This window comes from Polyodon spathula, chromosome 3 (genome assembly GCF_017654505.1).
Source record: "Polyodon spathula isolate WHYD16114869_AA chromosome 3, ASM1765450v1, whole genome shotgun sequence".
Lineage (NCBI taxonomy): Eukaryota > Metazoa > Chordata > Actinopteri > Acipenseriformes > Polyodontidae > Polyodon > Polyodon spathula.
In genome coordinates this window covers 89521059-89540721 of record NC_054536.1, presented here as the reverse complement: position 1 = coordinate 89540721, position 19663 = coordinate 89521059, and the positions used below count along the sequence as shown (strand labels likewise).

General features: G+C 38.1%; 1 protein-coding gene across 1 annotated transcript in view; it reads right to left on the bottom strand.

The window, feature by feature from the left end:
* LOC121313602 (dynein heavy chain 11, axonemal-like) overlaps positions 1–19663 on the bottom strand; it is a 69042-nt gene that overhangs the window by 15089 nt on the left and 34290 nt on the right. Inside the window, exons 50-66 of the mRNA XM_041246303.1 lie at positions 17099–17260; positions 15677–15870; positions 15098–15260; positions 13996–14119; positions 13694–13836; positions 11680–11841; positions 9756–9989; positions 8598–8744; positions 8122–8235; positions 7716–7859; positions 7337–7519; positions 6845–6946; positions 6063–6197; positions 4048–4221; positions 3486–3721; positions 3184–3306; positions 476–680 (exon numbers count right to left, since the gene is read on the bottom strand). Of these exons, the coding sequence (XP_041102237.1) occupies positions 476–680; positions 3184–3306; positions 3486–3721; positions 4048–4221; positions 6063–6197; positions 6845–6946; positions 7337–7519; positions 7716–7859; positions 8122–8235; positions 8598–8744; positions 9756–9989; positions 11680–11841; positions 13694–13836; positions 13996–14119; positions 15098–15260; positions 15677–15870; positions 17099–17260 (2745 nt within the window). The remainder of the gene's footprint in view (positions 1–475; positions 681–3183; positions 3307–3485; positions 3722–4047; positions 4222–6062; positions 6198–6844; positions 6947–7336; positions 7520–7715; positions 7860–8121; positions 8236–8597; positions 8745–9755; positions 9990–11679; positions 11842–13693; positions 13837–13995; positions 14120–15097; positions 15261–15676; positions 15871–17098; positions 17261–19663) is intronic.

Below are 19663 nucleotides of genomic sequence, written 5' to 3'. Positions count from 1 at the left end.
AACACAAACACCAAGAGTCCTTTTTATAGCTGTGTGTTAGGTGCACTGCTGCCCTGACATTCTCCATCAGTAAAGGCCAAAAGAAGAATATAAATATTATCTCGTAATAAGGCAATAAATCCAATTCTTTTCATAGCGCTAAAGAGCTTCCGTAATGTTACATGTATCTACCACAGGAAGCTTGAACTGCAATGTAGCTCCTGAACTCGGGTGAAACGGCCTTATAAAAGGTAAGGGGGCAGGAAAAAAATGAAAATAAATAAATAACGAATTGAAATGAAAATTAAGCTGCCTACTCTTCAACAAGAACAAAAGTAATAGGCTGTATCATGGTTGTGATAATGGCACCTACAGTGTGAAAATGGGAATTGAAACGGTTACCAGTGAAGTGCACTGATGAATGATTAATCCCTGCGACAACAGATGCAGTGCCGCACTTGAGCGAAGTCCTTTGCTGTGAAGCCTCCAGACCCACCTTGAGTTTCTCCAGGTCGGGCCGTTCTGTGCTGACCACCTCAGCCAGCAGCTGCTCCTCCAGCCCATCCCGAGTCACAGTGAAGTTGATGAGTGTGCTCTGGGCCTGCATCTCCGGCTTGTAGTGGGGGTTGGCCAGCTTGGTGTGCAGAATTAACCGGAACCTACTGCTGTACTCGCACTCCTTATCCCCGATCCTGATGTATCTGAAGAGTCAATAGTGTTGAATGTTAAGCTATCACTAGAACAGGACACTACACAGCTAGGGCCAAAAGTTCTGCCTTACCTACAATTTTAGAATTGAGACAAAAAAAAAAAAAAAACTATGAACATAATTTATATATTTTATTTATCATGTAATCAAAGAAACTACAAAATGATATCGCAAAAGTCTACCGGAAAAAATAATAGTAGTACAGTATTTGTATGTTGCATTTCGAAATGTCACATTTTTTTATTTGTCAGTGTTTCGTTAAGCATACATATGTAGTTCAATATGTTAACGTAACCTTATTCAGCGGGTTTCATTCAGCTTTATGAAGCAAAATTAGCTAATTATATAGGGTAAGAACATTTTCAACTAGCCCTTTTTTCTCCATCTACAGTGAAAACTACTTGTGATCTGATACGCTGTACTCCTGAGGTGGGATCTTTACAGCATTCAACAACATTTTAGCAAATAATTAGGAACGTACAACGCAAGTGACCTAGAAGTACATTTTAAAATAACACAGGTTGATGCTGCCTTGCAGATAATACGAATTTCAGATCGGAGATAAGTGATGCCCTTGCAGTTAATATATATCACTATGAGTATTTCATTTAAATTAGGATTGTCTGAAACCCCATGTTTATTTATTTATTTTTTCTAATTACCAAACGGTTGTCAGCAAATGGCCATTTTACGGCACTGCCTTCAACAGTGTGGGCCAGGTTCAACTCTATATCTTTACAACACAGAATTAATGCACTATTGATAGAACCATTACTAGACCAAATTAAAGTCTGTGCTGATGGATTGCCCCATGGGGTTCTGTCAGACACGAAAGGAATAATTAGTATTCATTACTTCACACTCTACAACATTCCAATTATTAATGAACTTCAGCTGTTGGGTTGCACCATATCCATCACTAACAACTTAGTAGCCTTTATTAAATCAAAGGAAAAACAAGGTACTAGGCCATCTACAAGGAATAAATGTATAATCGGATTTACCAGTAGAAATTACCAAGGTTCTGGGAATGTAAGTGGTGGAGGAACTCAATTGAGGATTACATAGATTATTTTTCTTTTAATATACTTTATCATCCATGTCATTAAAACGGGATCATTTTACACTATAATGTCCCTGTGTGATAAAATCACCCATACTATAGGAAGCAGTAATATAGGAAAATGTACTCAGATTTTACTCCGGCAGTCAGTTGCACCTCCTGATTACAAACTTTGATATGATATGGGTAGGGAGTTTCAGTCTGTCTCCCTCTCTCTGTTCTCTCTCGCTTCATACCACAGACTATACATATTTCTGATAAAACAGTGCGTACCAGATCCTTACTGAAGGAAGGGTATAAGCAGATCCTAATAAACTTAATTCAGCCTCAATCAGATGTATGCCACTTCTGATAAGATACTGTCCTGGCTGACTCTCCAAGAAAGGGATGCCAAATCTTCTAAATCAAAATCTTGGTTAGTTGAAACTAAGTGGTTATGTCTATTACGTATCAAGTCCAATTCAGCTGCATATTTAACAAGCTTTAAGGCATTCGACGAGGCTTTTCTTTGCAGTAATCATCCTAGATGGAATATTTATTCCTAGCACTTTAATTACTATACTGCTAGAACAAAATGCTCCAGGGTAGATACATGGCTCCTCTCGGGCTTGGTGCTGACATTCATCAGTTCTTCAAGCTGTCCTTAGGGAGGCGTTTCACTCCTCAGCCAGAGAACACGTTGACCTGCCCTGAAGATTATCAGAGCCTTTCCTTCTTGTGCCCTGTGTAATTGTGACTAACAACATTGACCTTGGCCTTTTCAATCAGATTCAATAATCAGATAGGAATCCAGTCAGGCTCCCTGAACTGCAAGGGTTGTAATCTTGAATCTCCCCTATTCTATTCTGAGAGGAGACCTGCTCACACTTCTTGTTTGGAGTTGTCTGATATTGACCTAGGTAAACAGTTTCTGCCTGTTTTGCTACCATCTGAGAATGAGCAGGGAAGAGACGAATTAATGTAAGACTGTTCAGCCTCAGGGGGCTTCGATAAACTTTGATTCCTATAGGCTCCAGCAAAGTTTGACCATGTGGTATAATGCCATCTAAACCAGTGATATATATTGATACAGACCGTTTTTTTTTTCTTGTACTGAAAAGGAACATGATTCAATTTAAATTACAAAATGGCTTAGAAATGTCCTGCATCCTGACTGGCTGCCAACAATTCCAATGCCACATGGTTACATGATTACAACCAATTGCTGAGATCCCATTTCAATCTAAATCAGTAAAATCACAGTTTTAAAATAATAATGAGCCATTTTATAAGTTAATAAGATACGTGTGCTGAACTGACACAACCCATGTCTTCTTCGCTTACATATATAATCTAGCAATAGATGTAATCCTGAAATGTTTGAAGTATGTCATTGTATTCCTGGATGCTTGGTTTGATGAAGGAAAAGTTTGAACAAATCCCAGGTACTCACCTTCCCTTCTTAATAGTGTTCCTCCCTAGCAATGTATCAAGAACAGGCTCCACTGTTTCCTCTAGGTTTTCAATCAGAACAGTTTCACCACCAGCCACAGCTCTCTCAATAGTATCTAAATATCTAAAAGCACAGCATAAATTATTACTTGCAACACTTCTTTAAAACAGAGGGGCACACCTTTGAGACATGTTAAACTATTTTAATATTCCAAGGAATGTGTCGCTGCATTTTACTTAGACACAAGAGATGTTCAATAACCTTTTTCCAAAGAAGCTGTTGGTGATTCTGTAGATTCTTACCCTTTCTGCCCTAAAGATACAACTTTCAGATCACTCCCGTATTTGTTTTTTATCCATTTGATTCCTTGCTGTTGAGGGTCGATCATTAGAGGCCAGCGCTCACAGTTGGTCAGAATGGTGGCATTCTCCGTTGACATTCTATCACTAGGCAAACCTTCATTATTCCAAGCTGCCACGGTAGCATCATCAGTTAGCATGCTGATTGGATCCAGTCCTTCCGTCAATGGGATGGGAACCTAAAAGAAGTCAAATATCATCAGTCTGTGTATGTTTAAAAACAATAATCAAATCACTTCCTATAACGAGGATTATAAATGTTATTTTAAAAGTTATACAGTTCACCTATTGCATGAATGTAAGAAGAAATAACATATGCATTTATCCAAAGGGATTCCTATGCACTGCTTTGCATTAAAACAGTTTGGCATTCGGGTTCCAAAATACTTTGCAGATCACACACAATCATAGTTATATTAATTTACCCTACATTCTTTGCAATTATAATGCACCAACATAAATCAACACTGTCTATTAAATATTCTATGTTGTAAAGATGACTTGCCTTCTGGGATTTTAAGAAAGGGATCCACATGCTCTCCACTAATTCCTGGCGGTAATGTCTAGTAAAGGATCCAATGTAAGACACAAAGGCTGCTGTTAGCAGGACGTCGCCACAAAGAGTTTTCTCTTGAGCTTCAAAAAGCTGCACCGATTGAGCCCAGCGGATGTTCTCAGACTGCAGAAGACAATACGAAGATTTACAAATGTTACAATAAAACCATTCGAATATTATCTGTTTTATATCCACACAATACTACTCACATTGCATGTATTTATATTATTTCTTAGGTTGAACTTCCCTAGGTAAAAATAATTTAAACGAAACAGAGAAATACATTCTATTGAAGCAATAATCCAATAAAAAGAAATAGCAATCACAGAGTTTACATGATCGTTTCATGGCCTAAATATGAAAACCCACCTAACCCCGGACCAAGGTAATGTGTGACATGACTTTAGTTTACCGACCTGTTCTGTCCTTAGTGGCATGATTAAAATGTCAGTTTTTTATTTTCTGTAATGTTAATGGGACATTTTAACTACCCTGTAATCTTTTAATACTTTATTTTTAAACAATTTTAATTACATTAAAATGAGTTAATATATTATTTCTAAATTTCCTCTATAATCTTTCTTTTGTCATTTTAGTAAGCATAGGGAAATAACCATTAAAAACTAAATTTGGAAATGCCACTGTCTGTCTTATTATCAGTGAGATAATTACTTTTTACATCATTTGTTCAAATGCACGGTTGCATTTAAACATGTAATCTAGTAATATACAAAACATACAAACTTTGCAAACCCTAATATGCAGATATACAAACCAGATGCTCCACATTTTAGAACATCATATAAAAACAGATTTTCTGCATGATCCAAAAATAAATAAAAATCTTTGTTTAGTGACAAATGATCAATTGAGAAAAACAAGACAGCTTTTTATAATAAAAACAAATACAGTAAACTTTGCTGTGCTCTTGCTCTGACATTTCCTTCTCTTAGATCCTTGGCTGATGTCAGACAGCAGACAGAAAATCTACAAGGTACATTTGATTAATCTGTGCCCTCCCTGATCATTTCTGGTCAGCGGTTATAAACAATAAAAAGTATACAAATGCAATTCCCTAAAAAGGCTTTGAAAGTTGAAGTAAAATTTCACTCAGCATCCATTTAGGTCATCAATAATGTTACCATGACACCAACACAATAAATCACTAGTGACTTTGGCTAACAAGGGTTTAAGAGCCTGAACATGCAGCATAATACATTTCTAGACAGTTAAAAATCACTATCATTTTATCCTAATGTATTATGGATTGCCTGTAATATCTTTCTGTCTGGGGTGAACCGTTTTTAATTTTGAACAGCTGTTCAGATTTTGGAGTAAGTTAATGATTAAATATAAACTGTCTGATTTATTAAACACCAGTGCATTCAGGTCAATGCCACAGAGACAAAATCATCTGTCTTGATATGTTTTAGAGGTCTACTGCACTACTCTGAACTTATTCATTCTGAGAAATCAAAGGCTTGGCATCAAGAATTGAACCACCATAAGAAAAACTGTCCTCATTGTATTTCCGTTTCTTAGTGGCAAACACCTGAAGGGCTTTCCCAATTGGACACATGCAATTCATTTGAATGATTTAATAGCTGTAATGTAAAACTTTAAGAAATCAAGGTATCTGCCATCTAAACAGCCCTACAAAAGCATAGCAAAGTGTAATAAAGCATAATGAAAGCATAGGTATGCACTGCAAAGAATTGCAAGGCATAGTAAAACATGTTAATTAACATGGCAAACCAAGGTAAATTATGGTAAACTCATAGTATAACCATGGGAAAACTGAAAGGATACTGTGGTAAACTTTTACATCAAAAGCATTTTTATTTTTAAATGATTCATTTTTTATTATTATTATTAAAATAAACCTATAAGACTGCACAAAGTAGTAACAGCACAGGTCCCAGTGTTTCCAAGATGGATTTGAATTTCTGGACATGATTTCTTACCTCAAGCCCCTTCACCAGCCTGTTTGCCAGTTCGATTGTCCTGTTGGTTCTGGTCACCTCGTCCTGACAGCGCACTTTCTCTGCAGTCGCCTTCTCAAACCGGGTAGTGAGCCGACGCAGATTAGCATCCAAATCCTACAAATATTTTAACCCCCCCCCACCAAAAAAAAATGAAAATATGCAATGGCGTTACAGCAAGTTACAGTATAAATCTGAGCATGCACAACAATCTGTTAATTAGCTAGCTATCTAAAAGTGATGTCATACAGAAAAGCATCCCAGCATTGACATCAGTCCATCTGATCTCATTCTGTTTTGGTTCTGAAATAAAAGTGGGTTCATTGTGGTCAGGTTTTTAAAACAACATAACACTGTTTGTATGATCAAGAGGCACATTCAGTGAACTGCAGATTTACTTTTTAATCATTTAATACTGAAGAAGAATTTCAAGTGCAGCCTTAATATGTTTTATGCACAAAGGGTGTTTTAGGAGTATGTTTGCACACGGGTGTAGTTGGTGGCTTTGGAGTACATATGTGATAACGGAGTATTGCGGTTCGATAGGCCTTGTTCATTACATTTTAACTGATGATTATTTATGTGTTTTTTTTCCAAATAAAACAAACAAAGTTTGATAATCATGGAACTGTTTAGAAAAGTGTAACTGATAGAACACTGTATATGGAGAGCGAATCTTTTCTGCTTAATCATCTGTGTATTATTATAACCACATGACTATAACGAACACGTTTAGCTACAGAGGCATTAAAGAGTATACTTACAACTAGCTTCTTCCTGATTGTCTCCAGCTTTCCTGTGGCTGTATCCAAATCATTATTTGCCTGTGACAAGGCTTGTCTCTTCGGTTCCACATCGCAGAACACCTACAATCACAAAAAAAAATAAAATAAAAACAACAATGCCACACATCTCTAATCCCGAACAGGCCTTCACTTACACAGGAAATCGTTACAGCTTATCTCTAAGTCAGGTTAGAGTGAAGGTTGGATTTTCTCTTAAAATAGCCAGTAAAAATAGAACATAATGTATCCTTGATTAAATGCCTTCTGTGCAATCACGGCTTACATTCCATTGTAATTTAACTTTAAAAACAAACAAAAAATAAACATAATACAGTACAGTATTTATATACTGGTAGTAGCGCACACACACATATATATGGGAAATGTGCTGTCAAAGAATAAATAGTACAGCTGTCATGGATTGTCTTATTCTGAAGCAACCGGACCATTGTACTATCCAGAAAACAGTACCTCATAATATCTGATGATGTTGATGACCCAGGCACAAAGCCCAGATGCTGCAAAAGACTTGGTGCGAACAAGGTCAGGGTGAAACTCCGGGTTCTTTAGATACTCCTCCTTCACCACTTTCAGACAATTCTCAGGGATGTGTTCTTTATCATAATGTATAAGCGCCTGCAAGAAATCATCAACCTGTGGGAAGAAAAAGCAAAAAGTCAAGTGCAAAAGTTGGCCCTGTAGATGTGGCAGTATTTTGTGATCGAGCATTTAAGTTTTAATGAGACCAATGACATGCCAAACACATCACCCAAATCCACAGGATCCTTGGTAACTTTTTTAAAAGCACACCACAAGAGAACGTTGTGAAAGGGTTACTATGATTATTTACCTTTCCCATGAAGATCTTTGCAGCTTTCCAGCTTCTGTCCTTTGGAACTTTACCTTTGGGAGCCATCAAAGCCATCACTGCAGCAGACACATTGGTTACAGCCATTGGGGGGTTTGGGAAGGTCTTCAGTTCTGTTAGGTTCACCTTCAAAGAATATAAGTGACATTGAGTGTAGCAGCACAGGTTAACAAATAATCTAGACAAGATTCAGAACTGGGCAGACACATGGCAAATGACATTTAATAGAGAAAAGTGTAAGGTAAACTTTGTAAACTTTCTTATGTTCTTATGTTCTTAACATCTCCATTCCTAGCACCACGTCACAAACAAACTCACTTAATAAACTAGACTTACATCCTATCATTTATTAAATGTTAATTAGTATTGATGGTTAAAGATGCCTTACCTTGTTTAAGGTATTCAGTGCAGCAGTAGCTGCCACTAGTGCTGGTTCAGCCTTAGACAGGTCATCTTCACAGTCTTTTTGTTTTGCAGACACTTCAGCTTGGATTGCCGCAACCTAGCATGAAGCATTGAAAGGGGCACTTATTTGTTTAATGCTTAATACTGCCAGCTGTCTATATGTAACACTGAATGCCTAGCCCATAGTGTAAACAGTCAATTCGTGTCACTGCTGTGCTGTGCTGTCAGTGAGAGCTTTTATTAAGTTGTTTTACTGAAACCGTACTGGTTTCAGTTATTGCAGGATAACAGGACTTGGAATCCCAATGAAAGTGAATGGCAGAGATAAAAAACACTTGTTTTGTGCAAGATAATGTTTTCTGAATATGATCTGCAATAATTGTGTGGCGAGATACTAATTTAATAGAAATGTGACTGCAGCTCTGCTGTGTTCATCACTCTTTTCAGGAGTCATCTTACCTTCTGCTCCTCTGCATCGGCTATGCTCTTTTCATGGCTCACTTTCTCAGTCTGCAGCCCGATCTTAGTAATTAAGGCTTCAGCATCCTGATTCTTTAGATTCAGCTCAACCTCTTGCGATGCAAGTTTAGCTTTGAGGTCCTCAACCTTAGAGCACAAACATGTACAACATAAACTGATTTAAATACAATTATATATTTTAGTTGAACTAAAATAGCTTAACAAGTCATTTAAAAACACCCACGGTAATTTAGAAGACTGAAGTTTGGAACCAATTTCTTAAAATCATTAATAAAATCCAGACAGTAATACAACTGGAATGAATTAAACTAGTCAGCGGGCATTAGTGTTGTATAGTCCAAATGATAAAAATGTTCGACAGTGTGAATTGAAAAAAGTGTCAAAGGTGACATTACGTTGATCATTGTAATATTGAATATGTAAAGGTCAGGTCAGACAATGTTTTATTGTGAAGCTGCAGGCATTAATATCATTTAAACAACTTCAACTCACAATTGAAAAATAGCTCAAAAGAAGCCATAAATTCTAAAGGTAGTTTAAACAAATGTTCTTACACCTTACATACTGCACTCTTCTGATAATAGCTATGTGCGATGTGGTATATTATTGGGAAACAACCCAGCTGCCACAAATCTTCATTGATTTATTTGTTAATGTTAAAGATTATTATAATTCAAGGCCCTTTCAATCAGTCGGGAGCCTTCATTCATTTTAGGTGTGCCATGCCTGTGACATGATACAATAACACAGAGATATTCTAAGACATCCTGTGTTATTTTTCAATACAATAAAAATATTACTTCAATACTTCATCTGTCTTTCTCTACAAAACTGCTGCCCCAGTAGCTGTTTCAATATTGTTTAGTGGGTTTGACTATTGTTTATTACTGTTAAGACTATTTGTGCCTATTTGTGCTGTATTGAATATTACAATAATAATAATAATAATAATAATAATAATAATAATAATAATAATAATAACAACATCAACAATAATAACCACCACCTGGGAATGACTTTTAGTAGAGTATTTGTTTTTTTACAATAATGTAAATTAAATGACAAAAAATATAAATACATTTCCATGGATATCACTGTAGCAAACCGCCTTAAAATACTGAGATTTGTGCACAGTACCTGAGATGCTGTGGTCTTCAGTTTCTCTATCCCATTGGCAAGACGCTCCATTTTTTGTGAAAGTTCTTGCCTTTTCCTCCCCAGCAGGTTTTTGTAGAGGGTGATTTGCTCGAGAAAGTTCTTGGGGGTGGTGTAATTGTACCGCTTCTCATTCTGCCGGTATTTTTCACTGGTCTCGTTGACACTGGTGTGAACGTAGGCCATGAAAAGACTAATTGATTCCTGAATGCTAGGCTGTAAAAATCAGGAGTGGAGCAGAGAAGCAGGATTAAGGAATTTAACACAGGGATCCGATATGCTTTGAAATACTATCTTCATAAATTCTGCCATTTTATTCAGATAGCCTCGACTCACTCAATCTGAAATGCAGGCATTGCAACCAGAGTGATTACACATTGAAAACCACTGCTGAATGAATGTATTTCATCTCTGACATGTGGACTGTGAAAGGCAGCTGTGTTTACATTATCCTTGATGTTCTCCAACTCCTTAAACTTTCCGAATCGCAGTTCCCAGGTTGCTAATGATCACTTATTGCACAATGTTCAAGTAGAAACAGTTTAAGTAATCACAAGCTGCTGAAAATCCTCTGATACAAAATAAACGAGCTACAGAAACATATACTGAAGTGGCATATCATTTACAAAAAAAATGCTGCCAATTAAGATTTAAAATAAGAAAAATATCTGGGAACAATGTTTCACCCTGCTCATTAAGTATGCGTGTGTATAATGTACTACATTTAAACATGTTACTGGTAGTTATAAGTGTTTGAATTGTAACCACTATTAACATATTTTCATCTGATAATGAAGCTGAAGGCATCCACTGGACCAATAAAAGATTTTTCATTTATGGCCCAAATGAAAATGAGCTGTAACTAAAATACCTGCAAACATGGTTAGAAAACCTGCACCCAAGCCAAGTAATATAATCTCATGATCACGACACAAGCCCATTATCTCAAGGGAACGCTTCCTATTAAAATCATTGTACTTGCTGAGTGGGTTGGTGACACAGCAGCAGTGCTGGAATCTCAAGTGCAGAAGCAGCTTTGTTGGTAATTAAACCACCACAGCCTTTTGACTCGCTTCTTCTTTTACTTTCTGTCAGAAAGGCTGCAACTGGCCTGAAAGGGCCCATCTCAGAGTGATAAAATAACTGTTGTCATCTTGCTTAACAAAACAGCACAGCAGGGGGAGGCACGCTGGTCCAGAGAGCAGCTGCCTGTAATTCTCTGTGCTTTCAAGCTATTCTGCGAGCCCTTTGAGGAGGGGTCTCTCCTTCACTCGCAATGTGTCACTTCTCTTATGAGAAGGTCATCAGTGACAGCACTTCCTGACTTTAACAGCTGCGGCTTTGAAAGGGTCAGCCTGAGATTACTAATTACAGTAATTTCATTAGCATGAATGATTTCTCCTCAAGGCTCATCTTGTTGTGCTAACACAAAAATAATTCAAATAACACAACGTGAGTCATTGGGCTGCGAGTCGCACATATCTAATTATCTATTTTTCCTCATGATGCAGAACTAATTATGAAAAATCAACTGAAATTTTAAACGATTAATTTTGAAAAATAAAACAATCTTAATTAAATGTAGTTTGACAGTTACGACATTTTAATGGCAGCAAAATAATATTTGCTTTCTACAAAGAGAGGGGGCTTGATGGTTTCTTTCTTGTCAAAATACACGTATTACTTAAGTCTGCTGCTCTAATGGTAAAATGTTAGTCTCTTTATATTCTAGGTTAATTTGTATAATCTGGAACAGTAATATCATTACTGTTTCTACCTTGTGAAGCACAAGGTGACAAATCCTAACTACAGTGTTTGTCTTTTGAGAAATCAATTTTGCACTGTTAAAAAAATAATCACCCTGTTGTGATTTTTATGTTGTGAGTGACAGCAAGGCGGCACAGACCTCAATCCCCTCAATCTCCTCAATGAGCCTCCTGCTGACAGACTGCAGGGCCTCCTGAGGCCACTTGTGAAACCAGTCGATAGCCGTGCAGTTAACTATGGCAGGGAACCTCCGGGCTCTGATGCGCAGGGTGGAGCCAACTGGGGAGAAACACAAGACAACCTGTGGGACAGGGAGGAATGAGAGAGAAAGAGAGAGATTACTAACACTGCTGGGAAACACAGGCTGTGATCAAAGTAACAAGAAGCATGGAGGTTTCAATTCACAGGAACCGCTGACAAGTGCATATATTCAGATGTCCAGAAAAGACATGCCGCAGCTGTAAAAAGCTAAATACTGCATCTATAACAAACGCTCCAGAAGTAACTGTTTTAATGAACTGTCCTGCTTTGACTGGTCAAAAAAATGTGTGACGTGCAATGAGTAGGTCCCAGTGCACTGTTTGACTGGAAATAGGTGTGTGGGCTACCATAGTACATCTGTAACTTGTCACAATAGGTTGCTGCCTTCATCCATCATGACCTGCTGGGACAAGTTGGTCAATGCAGCTTATGCATGAGGGCCGAACCTGTTGCACAGGAACCCACTATCATGCCTCTTGTAAAGTCACTGTCATTAGTTGCACATGACTCGTGTAGCTCCTAGAAGTCTAGTGGACGACATGTAATTTCTGCACATACATTTGCATACACTGGATACCAAAGATTTTCTGATCTAATGAAAACAGCTGATGAAAGGAAACAGAAAAATCCCAGTCTAAAGTTACATCGAGGAATAGGGAAAAGCTTGGTTAGAACTAACCAGTCATCAAGAAATCTCATTGGTAAAGCGCTTGCACAGAGTTTGGAACCCTGGTTTAGCCAATGAATATTGTACATTCTGTTCTGTGCTGAGGCCTGCAAAGTACAGCCTAGCAAGTCTTATATACAGAATTTAGGAGAGGACAACGTAGAAGAGGTTATCAAAATAAATGTCTTAAATTTAAACAAAATAAATTACCACCTAAATACACATTTTAACAATATCCTGATGGTGGCATAACAGATTCCATTTTTTTAACTTGTGCAAACATGTCAGATTTGAATTATTAGTATGGATGAGCAGCATTCTATCCTTGAAAACGCTCCTAAATGCAACTGTGATGAATATGAATGAGCATGTGATCTCTGGCCCGCAGTAGAACAGACAGGAGAACCGCACAGCTCTGTTGTTTAAAGTGCATGCATGACTTCCAGTTAAGAACACGTGCCCTACACAACAGAAGCTTAGTTCTAAAGCAGCACCACTTTCTGCTGTAAGGGTCCTCCCAATTCAGGGTGCAGGGTGACACTGCAAGGTCAGGCACAGTGCCCACAGTGACAGCTCTGAGCATCTTGACCCCCTCCTCCTGCCACATCATCATTACATTCTCATCCTGCACTCTCCCTGTCCTTTTCAGAGCTGTGTGCTGAGCAGATGAATACACTGCCCCTTAGGGACAACTGACAGGGTGCTTTTGTAATGTGGATTGCTCCCCACTAGGAACTGCTGAGACAATCAGGCCTCATTTCGCTTTAAATCTAAATAGCTTTCTGACAAATATGACCTGCATCATTACCAAAACAAATGTCATGTACTGTATGTCCTTTAAAAAACTTTGAATAATTGGGAATTCAAGAATTGTTTTACATAAATAAAAAAGGCATTGTTTATTTTATGTTTACATTTAATGTGAAAAATAAATGTCATGAAATAATAGAGCACAGCATTAACAATTTATTGTTTTTCCAACAGGGGGCCCTGAAGGCTAAGAAGTCAGCCAGCACTGCCAGCTGAGAGCTAAAGACACATGCATCCATTCTGAACAGTCTGGAATATTTTCTGGATGTGCAGATTTGAAAAGTAACCTGCAGCAAAAAGCTGCAAAAAATATATATTTCTTGTTGGCTCCATCACAAATGCCAGTGTTAGTTAACAATGTAAGTCTATAGAGAGAGAGCTAACACTTTTAAACAGATGTGCATCTGAATCTTACCTTCAGCTGCTGCCGAACCCGATCTATAAAGAACTTCCAGCAGTTCTCCCTGCTGTCAAGCAAGCCAAGTCCTCGGACCTCACTCCTTATTCCAGTGATGATGCCGTCTACTTCTTCGTCGCTGAACAACTCTGGGATCTCGCCTGCAGAGAAGGGGAGGAATGTTTAATAGAAAAGCTCATTAGTTCAAAGGACTGTGCAACAATATGTCTAACCAACTGCTGCAGAAGCAATACTGTACTGCCTATGTCTCAGGGGAGATGGGCCAGGGCTCTTTAAAAGAGATCTGGTGGAGGACTCACCTGATGCCAACAGGTCGTTAATTAGTACAAGGAAGCGTTCATCTGGGACTTGGGCATCTGTCAGCAGAAACACAGTGGGCATATTCTTGGCTCCAGTCTTGATGTACAAATTGGCCAGATCCACCTGATGAGACAGCAGTTCATATTCAAGGCTCATAAGTGTTAGCGAAGAAATGAAAAAAAAATACATTCACAAATTATTTAAATTAGCAAGCACAACATCTGGTGAATATAAACAATTAGACTGATCTGATGGTCAGGTCCCATGTTACAAGCCTTCTTTGGCTGCTACCATGTTAAAGTGTTAGTTATTTTATATTTTGGCAATTAAGTAGCACAGACTGTTGAGGTTTTTTGGGGTTTTTTTTGGTCTTTTTTTCTCAACTAGACTGTAGGTGGCACTTTACAGACGCACAGGATTTGCAAGATTAAGCAGTTAGCAAAATTTATTCTCAGTCTCTAATGGGACTAGCATTCAGTAATAGAATAAACTAGATGGGATGAGATCTAGTTCTTGTGAAAAGCCAAGAAACTACTAATTTGATTAATTGTCTAAACTGAAATACAAATCAGTGGTAATTACTGTAACTGGAATTTAATATTCATTCAAGATGCAAAGCTGCTCCAGAATTGAAATATTTAGGAAACGATTAGTTAAGATGCTACAGGGTTGGACAAAAATAATAGGAACACCTGCCATAACATCATCAATAGGATGTAGGACCATGGGCAACCAGCACGGCCCTGCACAATGTTTGAATTGTCCTGTAGGCATTCACAACTAATACACAATTATTGCTGCCTGCAGTTCTGGTCGAGTGGTAATCTGCAGCAAAGTTCTCACGAATGATCCGTGTATCCATCACTTGAGACGGTTTTTCATAGAATAGGGGCACTTCCTGCCATCTTGGATACAGACACTCAGCAACTAAGTGCCTGCTACTAGTTCACTCTAGATCTTCAACATTGCCCGTGATGACTGAAGCCGACTTGCAACTGATATTGCGAACGTTCCCTCATTTCTGCCCAGCCCCTTGTATAATATAAAGCTTAAGAAACAGATTTGTATTAAATTCAAGGCGAATTTATTTAGACACAATACCCGCAGGTCCTGGATCCCATATCCTTTCCTCAGCGTGACCTGGAAAACGTCTAGAGAGCTGATGTACGCTGCCAGTCTTGACAGGCTCTGCTTCCCACTGCCTCCCACTCCCACGAGCAGGGCGTATCCTCGAGAGGCTTCCAGGATGCGGCTTATGCGACACCTGGGCATGAGACAGAAAACAAGATGAGTAGAAATAGTAAATCACAGCAATATAACAAACTACTGATGGGTTTGTGTTACAGCAGCTATCTGCGCATTCCTCCCTCCTACACCTGCCGTATGGTACTTCAAGATTAGGCCTGAGAGCACTGACTTCAAAGAAGGGGGTGAGGCGTGAACTTTGATTTGTGTCTTTCTCCACATGTCACTTAGTTTAATCGTTAATTATAAGTTTTGTCACTTGAATTCACTAAATCTACTGATCACTCTTGATAGCGATGAGGTGCAGGTCATAACTTTTTTTTTTTTTTTAAGGTCCGCAAATATTCCTACATCCCAATTTGAAGCTCTAGTCCACAATGCCGAATTAAATGCTACGCTAAACAGAGAGTCAATGCAGTTAAAAAATGCACATACACATGCTGCATGGCATCTTCAAAGAGCACCAGGTTCATTGCAGCATTGAGTTCATTGTAGCTGTCGAGAGTTTCCACCAAAATTCTCTTCAGAGTCTCCCATTCCTTAACTGGCATGTAACGGGGATCTCCAACCCCGTTGGCAAAATGGCAATAAATCAGAGGCCTCTGCAGTAGAATGTGATCCCCCACAGCCTTCGGAAGAAAGAAGCACATAGAAACACAAATTAAACAAAGCTTTGAGCCTGCTCCACTAAACCATCCTTACCCTCTGGCATTATAACAATAAATCAAAGGCTGCCAAAGTTAAATAAGACCTTCTATGAACTTCACAACAGAAAGGATATAATAAATACAGAATACAAACAAATAAATGCTAAAGATCAAGATTAAACCTTTTTTATTTTGTGATGCTCCAACTGTGTGTAAAAGATCCATACAATGGAACTTGTCTACCCATTTTTATTTAATGACATAAACAACAGCTGAATTACTACAATACAATAGAATGGCGCCAGAGCCTTTCTAAAAATGGGTGGGCCAATGTCAATATTGAAGCAGGTTATATATTTATAGTCTACTGGTTATTTAAAGTTTGCAGTAACAATACTACTATACTACCACACTACTACTAATAATAGTGAACTTGTTATCTGAATGTTGGGTAGGGAGTGGTATCCCACAAACATTGTTTAAATTTACTTTAAAATACATTAAATGTTTGTTTTGTAAAAAAAGCAAAAGAAAATGACCATGTACAGCATTTACATTGATAAAGAATACATTGATAAAAGAATATTATACAGCTGTCTACAAAATACTTGTTTACCTTTATAGCCTACCTAAGAGCTATTTTTTAAGCTATTTAATTAATATTAATTTATAATATTCATATATATATATATATATATATATATATATATATATATATATATATATATATATATATATATATATATATATATATATATATATAAATTATTTCTCCGCCCTCGCTGTTAAAAGTGGGTGGGCAGGGCCTCCCCTGTTTAAAAAGCATGTGGGCAGTGGACCCAGTATGTGTGCAATACAATATAATATAAGTGTATCTGTATATAGCACCCTTCACACCATGGCATCCCAGAGCACTGTACAAAGTTAAAAACAAAACTACATAGCTCACATAACATTCCAGTTACAACTAATTATATAAAAGCACAAAAATAGGTTTTCAGTTTAGTCTTAAAATAATCTAATGTCTCAATCTGCCTAATGGTAACCAGAATAGAGTTCCACACCCGAGGCGCAGAACAGCAAAAAACTCGGACCCTTCTTCCCACCATGTGTTTATTGTATTTTGCGGTGCTTATAATAATAATGAACAATACAATAGATCGGCCAATGGGACTGATATTGTGTAAAGTTAAAGTCAAAACTTACTTACGTCAAAGTACTTGTGCGCAGTGTCTAGGAGCATTTTGTGAAAAAGCTCTGAGTCTTTGGACTCCACCAGTTTGTCTGCGTAGACTCGGGACGACTCATGTAGCCATAGCTGAACCAAATCTGCAGTCTGCTTTAAACAGTCAGGAGCTGAAAACAAGATGCCCTGCAAGGGAAACAACACCTCACTGTGAAATCCTACTGCATGCACAACACATACACTATGTGGGTTACCTCTGGTCTTAAGGGCTTTTCCGCTTCTTGCCCATCATGCCATTTCTTCAAAAAGAATAGAAAAAGTTAAATATTATGGTTGGGTCAGCAGTGGTACATTGGTAATTGGGCCCCCAGACACCCACTATTAGAAATGACATACATATATTAGCTAAATAACCTTTCCATTAGACCCTCCTTCGCTTCACCAAGCATCCATGGGTTAATAAAGGTGAAGTTAAAGCAACAGATCATATCTTCGGATCTCTTTCAAAATGGAAACATGCAGATTGCAGTCCAGGTGGTCTATTCCCCTTAGTTTCTTAAGGGCAGTATAGATGCAGTGCCTATACAAAGTCTACACCCCCTTTAAAAATGTTCACCTTTTGTTGCCTTATAGTCTGGAATTAAAATGCATTAAAATAGTATTTTTTCATTTATCTATACATCCTACCCCACAACTTCCAAGTGAAAAAAATATTCTAGAAATCTGTAGAAAATTAATTAAAAATAAAAACTGAAATAGCTTGGTTGGATAAGTGTTCACTCCCCTTGTAAGAGCAATCTTAAATGAACTCAGGTTTAACCAATCACCTTCAAAATCACACACCAAGTTAAGTGGCCTCCACCTGTGTTCAATTGTAGCGATTAATTTGATTTCAGGATAAATTTAGCAGTTCTTGTAGGTTCCCTATGCTGGGTAGTACATTTCAAAGCAAAGACTCAACCATGAGCACCAAGGCGCTTTCAAAAGAACTCCAGGACAAAGTTGCTGAAAGGCACAGATCAGGAGATGGGTATAAAAAAATGTGAAAGGCCTTGAAAATCCCTTGGAGCATGATCAAGAAGATTATTAAGAAGTGAAAGGTGTATTTCACCACCAAGACCCTGCCTAGATCAGGCTGTCCCTCCAAACTGGATGACCAAGCAAGGAGACTGATCAGAGAGGCTACCAAAAAGCCAATGGCAACTTTGCAAGAACTACAGGCTTTTATGGCCAAGACTGGTCAAAGTGTGCATGTGACAACAATATCCCAAGCACTCAATAAATCTGGCCTGTATGGTAGGGTGGCAAGAAGAAAGAGATTCTGTAGCCATGTGGCAAAAAGTTTTGTGGTCTGATGAAACTAAAATTGAACTTTTTGGCCTAAATGCAAATCGTTATGTTTGGCGCAAACCCAACACAGTGCATCATCCAAAGAACACCATCCCTACCATGAAGCATGATGGTGGCAGTATCATGTTATGCGGATGTTTCTCATAGGCAGGGACTGGGGCACTTGTCAGGATAGAAGGGAAATTGAATGGAGCAAAGTATAGATAAGTCCTTGAGGAAAACCTGCTGCCCTCTGCAAGAAAGCTGAAACTGGGACGGAATTTCACCTTTCAGCATGATATGGACCCAAAGCACACAGCCAAAGCTACACTGGAGTGGCTAAGGAATAAAAAGGTAAATGTCCTTGAGTGACCCAGTCAGAACTCTGACCTAAATGCAATTGAAAATTTGTGGCATGACTTGAAGATTGCTGTCCATCAACGCTCCCCAAGGAACTTGACAGAGCTTGAACAGTTTTGTAAAGAAGAATGGTCAAATATTGCCAAATCTAGGTGTGCAAAGTTGGTAGAGACCTATCCAAACAGACTCACAGCTGTAATTGCTGCCAAAGGTGCTTCCATGAAGTATTAACTCAAGGCCGTGAAGACTTATCCAATTATAATCTTTCAGTTTTATAATATTAATATATAATTTTTTTCTCAATACAAACTTTTCCCCTTAACAGTGTGGAGTATGGTGTGTAGATAAGTGGAAAAAAAAATCCTCACTTAAATGCATGAAACTCTGGCACTGACACAACAAAATGCGAAAAAAGTTTAAGGGGGTGTAGACTTTCTATAGGCACTGTATACTCTCTTATGCAAATGTGAGCTGTCCTGATGAATCAATATTGAAGGCTGATGGACCACCAGCTACAGATGCACATACATGCATTTCATTATTCTGTGATCAGCAGTACATCTTCCTGGGGCTTGTTATCAATAAGCAGCAACACATGACAGGAAACGAGAGACATGCAGCACCACTCAAACTGTTATGTTTCATACTAGTATATCTCACAGTGAAATGTCATGATTAACTGACGCAGTCTTATTGCAATCTTGTTTCCAGATGGCTTTCTTCATTTTTTTGCATTGGAGTCAAGGTACAAGGTAACAATGTGAATGACTATCCCGAGATTACACACTGATTTAGGATTCAAAGCACTCCTTGACAAGACTGCTTCAATATACCAGATGTTTGTTAAGATCAGTTGGGTAACACACACCATTCTGCCCAACCATAAACATATCTTTGTAC